The 11,969-nt window shown below is 39.1% G+C and overlaps 1 protein-coding gene and 1 non-coding gene across 2 annotated transcripts in view; one reads left to right on the forward strand and one right to left on the reverse strand.

The window, feature by feature from the left end:
• Positions 1 to 11,969, forward strand: part of smg1 (SMG1 nonsense mediated mRNA decay associated PI3K related kinase) — a 232,495-nt gene that overhangs the window by 102,524 nt on the left and 118,002 nt on the right. The window contains 13 exon segments of the mRNA XM_038820856.1: positions 2,607 to 2,743; positions 2,984 to 3,042; positions 4,341 to 4,554; positions 4,898 to 5,023; positions 5,105 to 5,177; positions 6,257 to 6,354; positions 7,451 to 7,624; positions 7,920 to 8,144; positions 8,761 to 8,862; positions 9,797 to 10,066; positions 10,428 to 10,558; positions 11,589 to 11,750; positions 11,892 to 11,969. The exon segment at positions 11,892 to 11,969 is cut by the window's right edge and continues 41 nt beyond it. Coding sequence (XP_038676784.1) covers positions 2,607 to 2,743; positions 2,984 to 3,042; positions 4,341 to 4,554; positions 4,898 to 5,023; positions 5,105 to 5,177; positions 6,257 to 6,354; positions 7,451 to 7,624; positions 7,920 to 8,144; positions 8,761 to 8,862; positions 9,797 to 10,066; positions 10,428 to 10,558; positions 11,589 to 11,750; positions 11,892 to 11,969 — 1,849 coding nt within the window.
• On the reverse strand, positions 296 to 367 carry trnaq-cug. Its single transcript has one exon. It is a non-coding gene; the product is annotated as a tRNA-Gln (tRNA).

Genomic DNA, 11,969 nt, shown 5'->3' on the forward strand with positions numbered 1-11,969 from the left:
AAGTCTGCACCAGCTCCTGGAAAGAGCACCCTACCCAAGGCCAACACCTCTACCCTATCCCCATAACCCAGTAACCCCACCCAACACTAAGGGCAATTTTTCATGGCTAATCCACCTAACCTGCACATCTTTGGACTGTGGGAGGAAACCGGAGCACCCGGAGGAAACCCACGCAGACACGAGGAGAACGTGCAGACTCCGCACAGACACTGACCCAAGCCAGAATCGAACCTTGGACCCTGGAGCTGTGAAGCAATTGTGCTATCCACAATGCTACCATTCTGCCCCGGAGGAAAGGTTCCACCGAGATTTGAACTCTGATCGCTGGATTCAGAGTCCAGAGTGCTCACCATTACACCATGGAACCCCAGCAATAGTATTGACTGGTTGGTTGCCACCAGAGTGTCTCATCCCATGAAAGTTAACCATACCAGGACCTAGAGTCCTTGTAATTGTTGCATTTAACCTTTTAATAACCTGACAATTAATTTGATTATAATTTCATCAATGTTGGATAAATGTTCCCTTGCTGCTAAGATTATTAATTAAACCTAGCTCAGTGCAAAATGTAATTTGACCTGCTGTCTTGTAGTTTTGAGAATGCAATTTTCCAGAAGCTGATCTTGAATGTATGCAAAAGGTTTACCAGCTTGAGTTGAGCTAGTCTACTCTTCCCAATCGTTATGAAAATTGCTTTAAGCCTTTCTAACCTCTGAATGAATACATTCTGTCACTTTATTGTTGCTGTTGGGGCCTGTCGATCATCAATCACTTTGCTTGTAGAAGAACTGGATGAAATCAGAATCCATTGGGTCACCTGTTCAAATGAGAATTTTGCGAAGAGGCCATTATTGTAGGGATGTGGAAACTGATTCCACCACAGGCTGTTTTATATTTACCAATTTCAAACATTACTGCATTTATTTGGAAGAAAGTAAATTATTTTTAGTTCCTATTCATATTCCTTTAAATATTGCAATCTTAAATTAAGCATATCTAATGTTTCTTTGTACCAAAGATACCAGGAAAGCTAACAATAAATCTACGGGGGGCGGGGAATTAACTAGATTCAGTATAGGTTTTTGGAAAGAAAGTAATGGACAGAGAAATATCCAATTGTTCAACCCCAGGGTTTTAAAATAAATCGGTGAGGACATTGTTGATAATAATCATGATCTTCCAAATTTCCCTGGGATTGAGAAACTGCCAATGTAACTCCATTACTGTTTTTAAGAATGATAGGAGAGAAACTAGGAAATTTTATGTGGAAGATATTAGAATCTGTTATTAGGGGCAGAGTGACTGAGCTAATATAAACTCACCAGGGAGAATCAGCATGAGTTTGTAACAGAATTCACGTCTAATAAACCCAAGTTCAACATTTTTGAGGTAAGTATCATTGTAGATAAAGGTGTGTTTATAGATGGTATTTATATGCACTTCTAAAGTACTTCACAAGGTTCTACATAGATGGTCAACAAAAATGAGAGCACATGGAATTGGGGGCAACCTATTGACTTGGATGGTTATTGGTTTAGAGGTAGAAAATAGAGAATGAATTTGCAGTGAAACGTGGCAGGATGTGCCTAGTGGTATCTCCCGGGATCTACTGGGGCCTCAGCTATTCACTATGTTTATAAATTACTTGAATGAAGGAATAGAGAAATATGAGTTTGTTGATGACGTTAAGTTTGATGACACATTAAATAGTGTAGCTGGGAGTATGAAGTTGCAGGGGTTCATTGATAAATAGTTTGAGGGCAAAACTGTGAAAGATGGAGTCCTTGTAGAAGAGTGAGAGATTATCCACCAAAACCCTAAAACAAAATCAGTAAATGGCAGGAGGGTACGAACCGTGCATGAGCAGAGTAATTTAGGCACCACAAATACGCTGGCCACTCAAAGCTTAGTGGAAAAGCTAGGTGCAGAAAGAAAATTAAAATATTGATGGAGTGTTGGCCTTTGCCTTGAGGGCTGGAAGACAAAGCAGTGGATGTTATTTACAGCTATATAAGGATGTGGTGGATCCCATCTGAAGCATTGCATTCAATTCTGGCCGCGGCATCTCAGAAATGATTAATTGGCCTTCGAAAACATTCTGTATAAATTCACCAGAATGATACCAGGATTAAGGTTCAAGTTATGAAGATAATTTGCATGGACTAGGCTTGTGTTCCTTGTGTTTGGAAGATTTAAGGGATGTTCCAATTAAAGTGCTCAAGATGATCAAAGGAACTGATAAGTGAGATGGAAACTATTTCCTCTCTAGGGGGCTCGAGATTAAGAGGGAGTAACCTTGAAATTCAAGCTTGTCTGTTAAAAGTTGATGTCAAAAAGCCTTTCTTCGCACAAGGATAGTGGAGATCTGAAACGCCCTTTCTCCCCAAAAAGGGGAATCAGTTGAAAGTTTAAAAGCTTGAGGTTGAACTTTTGTCAGGTAAGGGTATTGGGGATTATGGAACCCAAGTGGGTAGATGGTGTTGAGGTACAAATCAGCCATGGAATGGCAAAGCAAACTCTAGGGGTTGAATGGCCTACCCGCATTCCTATGATATACACCAGGTTTGGTTCATTTTGTCAAATCATTTAATTTATTCTGTTTATAGAGCGATCTTTGTCTTATTCTGATGAGTCTCGACTGTCCAATCTTCTGCGGAGGATTTCCCGTGAAGATGACAGGGAGCGTCGGCTGGCTACAATAAAGCAATTGAAAGAGTTTATTCAGCAGCCAGAAAACAAAGTGGTGAGCTTTTTTAAAAAGGGAGCAAATGGACGTGCACATCTGTTAGCATCTGAAGGGACAGGTTAACATTTCTTCAACGCTGGGCCGACATGCTAAATGCTAACTTCTCTCTCCATTTGCTGCTGGGCGTGCAATGCAGCTAAGCTGTTTACATTGTAGATGTGAAAATTGGGGAGATTTGACTTTGGAGGAAAGTTTCTCATTTATTTGTTGTATAATTGCAATTTTATCTTTTTGCAGGTTCTAATTAAGCAACTAGATAATGCCCTGACTGCAATCCAGGATGTGCTTAATGAGAGGTACGTGTGACACAATGGCAGTTTGGGCAAAATTTGTAATTCTTTTAAGGAATTTTGCACTACGAAAAAGAAAACAAAACATTTTATCGGGATATCATTCTCACTAAAAGTTCTTTTGTGTATTGCTTGGGTTTAGCCAGCAGTTTTTCTGGACCTTCCTCCCTTCCTTTTGTGGAAGGGAAAAGACAATAAATCAAAGTAGTATGAATTCTAACCTTCCACATTTAAATAATGTAAAGGTCACTTGTTTGCACTTGCTCAAGAAATCTTTAAACTATTTGATAATTTTAATTTTTCAGCCTCTTTGCTACATCTGGGCATTTCAGGGCAGCACGGTATCACAGTGGTTACACAGTTGCTTCACAGCTCCAGGATCCCTGGTTTGATTCCCGGCTTGGGTCACCGTCTGTGCGGAGTCTGCACATCCTCCCCGTGTCTGCGTGGGTTTCCTCCCACAGTCCAAAGATGTGCCGGCTAGGTGGATTGGCCATGATAAATTGTCCTTCCTGTCCAAAAAAGGTTAGGTGGGGTTACTGGGTTACGGGGATGGGATAGGCTTGAGTTTCCAAGGGCCGGTGCAGACACGATGGACCAAAGGACCTCCTGCACTGTGTTCTTTGATTTTTATATTTTTCACTAATCGTGCATTTGATCTTAAAATTCCACCTGAATTTGGGACCTCAGAATCGCATGTTACTTTGTGGTGTGGGATGTTGATGTTCCAACAAATTATTCCAGCCCTTTTAATTTGTGGAGTATCATGTGAGTTATAAGCCTGTAGTCTGTTATTGTAGTAAACCAGATTTCTGCACCCCTGATCTTACAGAAAAGATCCTAATCTTTGAGTAGGCCTGATTTATTTTTTTAGTTTCTCATTCTGGGATCTGTAAAGGACATTGGGTAAGGTTTGCTTAGGCATTAAGTAATCCTTGTTTGAAATCCGTTGTCTTACTAGTTTATGAAGAGTTAAAGATACAAATTAAATTCTGATGGTTGTAACTTTATTTTCTGTGACTTTAGAAGTACTAAAGGATACTGAAGGAAAGTGGCTGTTGTATGACTAGCTTCTACTATTATAAAAATATTGCTAATCCCACTTCTAATGACAAATTAGAGAATTTGTATTCTGGCTTGTAACTTGCTTCAATTGTTGAAATAATAAAATGACAAACTTTTGGAGATAGCTAAAATTCACATCAAATTCAGAACTTAACACAGATGCATTTTTTAAAAGTCATATGCGGCATAGATGTATACACAATGCAAGGTACTAACATTTTTCATCTTGCTACCAACAGTAGTAAACTACTTCATGAACTACGACAAGAAGGAGCTTGCTGCCTTGGCTTGCTGTGTGTATCTTTGAGTTACGAGGCTGAGAAAATCTTTAAGTGGATTTTTAGCAAGTTTAGTTCTTCCACCAAAGATGAGGTAAAACTTCTGTACTTGTGTGCCACCTACAAAGCATTGGAAACTGCAGGAGAAAAGAAGGCGTTTTCATCTGTAATGCAGGTTAGCCCTTAAGTTTGCAACCTTTCCCAATGGAAAGCAGGAATGTTCGTTTTACATGTTCAGTTTTTGATAATCTCAGTTGGTAGTCACGATGCCTGGTAACCTGAATGTTGACAGTAACTGTAAGGAAGATTACAATTTGATCAGAACTATGTAGCATTTTCTGCAACAGCGTACCCTTCCAAAGATTGTGTGTCATAGAACCGTCATAGAAAATGTCCTGTTTGAAATACTTCAAAACTTTCAGAAAGCATGGAAGATGGTGCTAAACCATTGTCAGACAGCAGTATAACAATGCAGCATTCATTTTGTTGAAATTAATTTAACTTTTAATTTTTCCTAGCTGGTAATGGTCAGCCTGCAGTCTGTTTTGGAAAATGTGGACACCCCAGAACTACTATGCCAGTGTGTGAAGTGCATTTTATTGGTGGCTCGCTGTTATCCCCATATATTTAGTACCAACTTTAGGGTAAGGATATTGAGATAAATGACATTATATAATCTTTTCAGAATTTTAGCTGCAAATTAATATCTGCTTTTAATTCTAAAGGACACTGTAGATATACTTGTTGGATGGCACATAGACCACACTCAGAAACAATCCCTTACACAACAAGTATCAGGTAAGATCACTTTATTTGCTGCCGTATATCCGTAGATTGTAAGATCCTACGAATAAATGTTTAATATATGCGCATAATAGCTCCGTTTAGCTGTCTGCCAGCCCTACATTCCTCCGATATCTGCTCTAATTTTGGACCTGAATGCCTCTGATTTGAATTGCTCCCAATGTTGATATGCCTTCAGCTGCCAATGCTCCCTAATGTTCCTCCTTTAAGGCGCACTCCCGTGTAACCTACCTCTGACCAAGCTTTTGGTCATCTGCCCTTCAATGTCCAATCTTATTACTCTCTCTAAAGCCCTTTTGCAATGTTATGACTATATGAATACAAATTATTGCTGTTGAACTTTAACTGAATTAATTGAACTAGTTTGAGAAATCTATTACCTGAGCAGGTATTCATGATAAGAATTTTAACATTGTGTATTTTTTTTCTAATTGCATAGTGCTGCACTTGAGAAATAAGTCACTTGCTGATATTTTTGCCCATGTTAATTGCTGCCTCGTGTCTTATTAGCTTTACTCATTTTCATTTTTCTTTTTCCCCACATGTTTTGAATTGTTTAACTTTGGTGTCCTGGGCAGCACGGTGGTGCAGTGGTAGCATTGCAGCCTCACGGCGCTGAGGTCCCAGGTTCGATCCCAGCTCTGGGTCACTGTCCGTGTGGAGTTTGCACATTCTCCCCGTGTTTGCGTGGGTTTCACCCCCACAACACAAAGATGTGCAGGGTAGGTGGATTGGCCACGTGAAATTACCCCTTAATTGGGAAAAAAATGAATTGGATACTATAAATTTATAAAGAAAAAAACTTTGGTGTCCTTGTGCGAAACAAATTAAAGCGTAATGGTTGAGTAGAATCTGTGGAGAGAGAAAATGGAGTTAACGTTTCGAATCCGTGTGACTGCTCAGAGCTGAAGAAGAGTTTTACAGACTTGAAACATTAATTCTTATTTTTTCTCTCTCTGCAGTTGGTGCCAGACCTGAGATTTTCCAGCTTTTTCTGTTTTTCACATTTCAGCATCCGCAGTATTTTGCTTTATTAAAACGTAATGGTATTTATTGTGTTGTTCATTCTACAGGTTGGTTGCAGTGTTTGGAGCAGTTCTGGGTTGCAGATCTTGGATTTTCCACAACCCTTCTGGGACAGTTTTTAGAAGATATGGAGGCTTATGCTGAGGTGCGGTACTATTTTGACAAGCGTGAAATACTCCCAAATAAAAGACTGCGTACATTGTATGACACACTGCTCCCCATCTGCTAGTTGTTTTCCACTTCTTTGTTTGCAGAGAAATAAACATCCAAAAATGTTAATTGCAGTAAACGGATTCACATTTTATACCCAATGTAAAATGGATAATTTTCTAATTTGAAACTGCTGATTATTCAAATCCATGGAAGCTACTGTTTTTTCCCAAAATATGAATTCAAAATTATTCATGCCTACTGGTTCCTAATTTCAAATGTTTTACGGGCCTTTTCTTGAGGGCAAGACAGTTGTCCAGAAAATTCAGTGTCTGTCAGTTTGCTGGACCATTGTGCTGTAGTGGCGTGGATGCCATTTTGGAAACGCACGAGAGAGTGCAGTTCAATAAAAGAAAGACGGACTCCTTTATATAACCCTTTTGTGGCCACCGGACGTCTCAAAGCGCTTTACAGCCAATGAAACACTTGTTTTTGAAGTGTAGTCACTTGTGTAATGAAGGAAATGCAGCAACTAAACTACAAACAGCAATGACCAGATAACCTGTTTTTTGTGGGGATAAATATTTTCTAGAACATTGGGGAATACCTCCCTTGCTGAGACAATAATGACTCCCACCTCTTGTACCATCTCTACTGATCAGTATCTGCCAGAATGTGCTGATGATTTTTCTTTATAGTTGTCTGTTTCAAAGCATACCAGGTGTGCTGACTATTTGGGGTATTTAAGCAGCTTCAGGCAGATGATCAGACCAGTTTCAAGTTTTAATTACCTTGGTGATATGTCTGTCATTCTTTGGTGTCAAGTTGTGATGCCAAATGAAACTGGAAAAGTAATTGAGACATTTCAAAGTTGGATTATCGCATCACCGCTGGGGCACGTGATGAATTTCCCAGGAAATTTTGGCTTTGGATTGGTGTAGGTTGTTGGAGAGATATTGCCAATAACTCAATTGCTGCAAGTTCCCAGCTAGTGTGCTGGGCCCATTGAATGATCAAACGGGACCAAAGATGATTATTTTATTTACAGCTCCTAATTAGTGAATGAATTGACTGATTATTTACATTTACAGGATCTTAGTCATGTGGCCTCTGGAGAGTCTGTTGACGAGGACATTCCACCTCCTTCAGTCTCATTACCAAAGTTAGCAGCATTGCTGAGAGTGTTCAGCACTGTGGTGAGAAGCATTGGAGAACGTTTCAGCCCAATTAGAGGACCTCCAATCACTGAGGCTTACGTGACAGATGTAAGAAAATACATTTAGATCACTTTTGTACCAAAGGTTTTAGTCTTCCTCTTACTAAGGAAAATGTGATTAAACAGTAACTTTTCTGTGAAAATTGTGTTTTCTTTGCATTAAATTTTGAAGGATTCAAAAGAAGCATAGCAATTAAGGTTCTCAATGGATCGGTAATTACCTAGTTTATAATATCTAAAGTCTGCATTATTTTTAAAATCCATTTCCCTATTAAAGTTCACAAACTTACTGGACTGTAACATTTCGAGGATCTTGTTTAAACTGTGTCTCTCTTTTAATCTAGGTCCTTCTGAGGGTTGTGAATTGTGTAACCACGGCAAAACAAGTTTTCTTTTCTGAGGCAGTATTGACAGCCGCAAATGAATGTGTCTGTGTCCTACTGGGGAGTATGGATTCTGATATAGCCAAACATTGTGAGATTACCATTACCTATGGGTTGGATCAGCTGGACAGTTGTCAGTTGTTTGGTGCTGAGTATATCATCTCTGTCTTAAACCTCTTGACTCTGGTGAGTCTGCCTGCGTGTTTGAAGATTTACACTTTTGAACCAATTGTAATTAGCTCTGTTCAAAATAAAAAAGTACTTCTTGAATCATTGTATTTTGATTCCATAGCTAGAAAGGGAATTTGCATTTATATGAGCACTTTATGAACTCGGACATCCCAAAGTACTAAATAGCCAATGAAGTACTTGGATGTGCAGCTACTGTTGCAGGAAAGCTCAAGCAGCCAAACGGCCCACAGCTGGGAGCCACAAAAGGTGATGAACAACCTGATTTTTAGTAAAGTTGTTTGAGGGGTAAATTTTGACCAGAGCACTGGGAGGTGACCCTTGCTTTTCAAATGCAAATACCTATGGGATCTTTTGCATCCTTCTGAGAGGGCAGTTTAACACCTCACCTGGAAGATGGCACCAGGCTGTACGAATCAGTTCATAACCTCATAGTGTCAACCCAGATTTTGTGCCCAAATTCATGAAGCCGATCCTGAACCCGCAACCACCTGACTCTCTCGAGTGTTGCCATTGAGCCATGATTGACCCCTATAATAACTTAAGTTCCTACAAATTAAGTTTATTATCCTATGTACTGTCATAATTTTTAAAAAGAAGTTTTGTTTTTCAGATTGTGGAACAAATAAATACAAAATTACCAGCATCATTTGTTGAAAAATTATTTTCACCACATTCTAAGTTACTTCAGCTCCGTTTTCACAGGGAAAAAGAGGTAGGACCACGGACAGATGAGTTGAATGTGCCGCTCAATAAGGCAAGATTCTACTCTGGTCGAAATGAACATTTTAATATAGTATGTTAGAATGTTATGAACATATAATTAAGCACTACATATCTGCTATTCTACTTGTATAGGTCCCTACTTTGCATGTCATTTTGAAGTTGGCTTTTTTGGAAAATTAAAGGATCACATATGCTGAGAACATTTTTTCAGTCTTTAAGGCTGTCTTGAATTTCTAAGGATGTGTATGTAGGAATGAAAACAGTTGGTGTTTAAACAGAATGGAATACTGTTCTCCCCGTGCCTGCATGGGTTTCCTCCGGGTGCTCCGGTTTCCTCCCACAGTCCGAAGACGTGCAGGTTAGGTGGATTGGCTGTGCCAAATTGCCTTCAGTGATCAAAAAAAGGTTAGGCGGGATTATTAGGTTATGGGGATAAGTGGGTCGGTGCAGACTCGATAGGCTCAATGGCCTCCTTCTGCACTGTATGTTTTATGTTTGTTCTATGACTGTCAAAATGAGAGTCAATGTTTTTGTTTCTCTCCCTGTGCCGCTGTAAATGTGGTGGACCCTCTATTTAAGTGTAATCGGGGCTTCCACCCAAGTTGTGACTGCCTGGTGAGAAATTCTGAAGAAATTCACCCTCGTTGATTTAGCCAACTTTGTGATTCTGCAAACTAAATTGCTGCAGCATAGATTGGATGCCAACGGAATACATTCCAGTTTCAAGCACTACCGATCGGAACCCCTTTTATTGATCCTCATACTTGGATATTTTTTATTCGGTATTTTTGGTGAGATGCTCAATTTAATCTTTTCTGTCCAAATAGTACTCGCAAATGTAGATCTCATGTTGTGAAATAAATTGGACCATCATTATATAACAGCTATATTCTATATAACTCTGGCTATCCTTTCCTACCCAGGTTGTTTCAGCTGCACAATTTGTATATCAAGCTGTGTTAAGCCTGAAGAATATTCCTGTATTAGAGACTGCCTACAAACTTATCTTGGGGGAAATGACATGTGCACTTAACAATCTCCTTCAAGGCCTGACTCTTCCTCTGGTCTGTCCAGAGATACAGCATGAAGCTTTCAGGGACAAATCATTCAAAGAGGAAAATGCGGAGTTTGTAATACTATTCGACTTAAGTGCCCTTACTACAATTGGAAATGCAAAAAATTCCTTGATTGGTGTAAGTATGGTTCTATTATGAAAGCGGTAAAATAATTACACACTTGCATGGCTCCTGATAAAACAAAACTGTTTGTGTGACAATCTTTTCTCAAACTTCCTTGACACCAACTTGGGAACCCCTCTTTGGAAGAGGATAAGCTGGAAATCTGTCTCGGGTCCTATATGTCACTGCTGCTCCAGGCTTACTTTTAATGACAGCATTGTGAAAGTTTGTTTTAAAGTCTGCATTTGAAACATGCAACACATGAAGTTCCAAAAGTGTGTTTTCCCAGTTTCAAATCATTTGCAGTTTATGGTGGGAAAATTATACATTTTAGTTGCATGTGAATTGTTTTAATGTTTTATCCTTTTCTTTCCAGATGTGGGCTCTCTCTCCCACTGTGTTTGCCCTCCTCAGTGATAACCTTACAATTGTACATGCCAATCTTGCAGTTCATTATCCTGCCATCCAGTATGGAGTCCTGTACACTTTATATTCCCATTGTACAAGGTATGTTGAACTTTGGGGGGTCTGTCCTTGTAAAATGGATGTCAATTCTTTGGATGGCCTGTAAAGTCTCTGACCCTTGCATTCATTGAAATTAAATAACATTCAAGCTACAGGAGCGGTTTTCCATTTGGAAATGACTGTGTTCTTGGATGGCACAATAACCAAAATGTGGAGATGGCGGCGTTGGACTGGGGTGAGCACAGTAAGAAGTCTTACAACACCAGGTTGAAGTCCCAACAGGTTTGTTTCAAGCACTAGCTTTCGGAGCACTGCTCCTCCTTCAGATGAATGAGGAAGGAGCAGTGCTCCGAAAGCTCGTGTTTGAAACAAACATGTTGGACTTTAACCTGGTGTTGTAAGATTTCTTACAATAACCAAAGGCAGGGTTTGAACTCATTGTTTTTATTTGGGAGAAGGTGCCTAATGTTCACTTGATTTATCAAGTCATCAATGCTTACCTGATTAATGTAAGTGATTTGTGTTATTTGAGATATCGTTTCAGCTAATACTCTTAAGAGGTAGGGTCTATGTTGACCTTCATTTGCTCCGAAACTAGCGTATTACCTCTCCACATAAACAGCACTTTTAATTAGTGAGAGGTTGGGAAAGCTTTAGGTCAGTGCCTTATAAGGAGCAAGAGTTGGCATCATCTTATGGACATACAGCAAGGAGAATTTTAGATCAGACGGTAAAAGAAACAGCGTGTTCATTGACCACGTACCTAGTGTTCCAGATGATTGTCAACTTCACATGGGTGCCTTGATATGCATCTATGTTTTGTATTTTAATAATTAAATTCGTAACGATATAATTTTCCACATTAAAGATGCTAAATATACGTTATATTTAACAGTCTGAATTCAGTTCAACTATCCATTTTTCTTTAAAATTTTAGCAGTCTTGTGCAGTTTACTAAAACTGTTCATTCATTATTTGACTGTGTTTGGAAAGAATTCTGTCATTTTTATGATACATGTGCATACCAGTTCCAAATAGTGTAGAAATTGTTCAATCGGTTTTATGTTTGCAGGCATGACCATTTCATATCCAGCAGCCTTAGTTCATCATCGCCTTCTCTGTTTGATGGTGCTGTTATCAGTACTGTCACAATGGCAACAAAAAAACACTTTTCCATCATACTGAATCTTTTGGGAACATTGCTCAGTAAGGATATTTTGAACCATGATGCAAGGTAACCAGCTTTGCTGATCGCATTTTACCAGTTGAACAAATTATTCTGATCTGAATTTTTTCATTGTAAATTCTACATTGTATTTAAGAATTGTGTACCTGGCTAATTCAATTCTTTGAAACCCTATTTTTGAATATTCAGGAAATTATTACTAACCTGGGCATTAGAAGTAACCATTTTAATGAAGAAATCGGAAACTTATGCTCCCTTGTTTGCTAT

This window comes from Scyliorhinus canicula, chromosome 15, assembly GCF_902713615.1.
Source record: "Scyliorhinus canicula chromosome 15, sScyCan1.1, whole genome shotgun sequence".
Classification (NCBI taxonomy): Eukaryota; Metazoa; Chordata; class Chondrichthyes; order Carcharhiniformes; family Scyliorhinidae; genus Scyliorhinus; species Scyliorhinus canicula.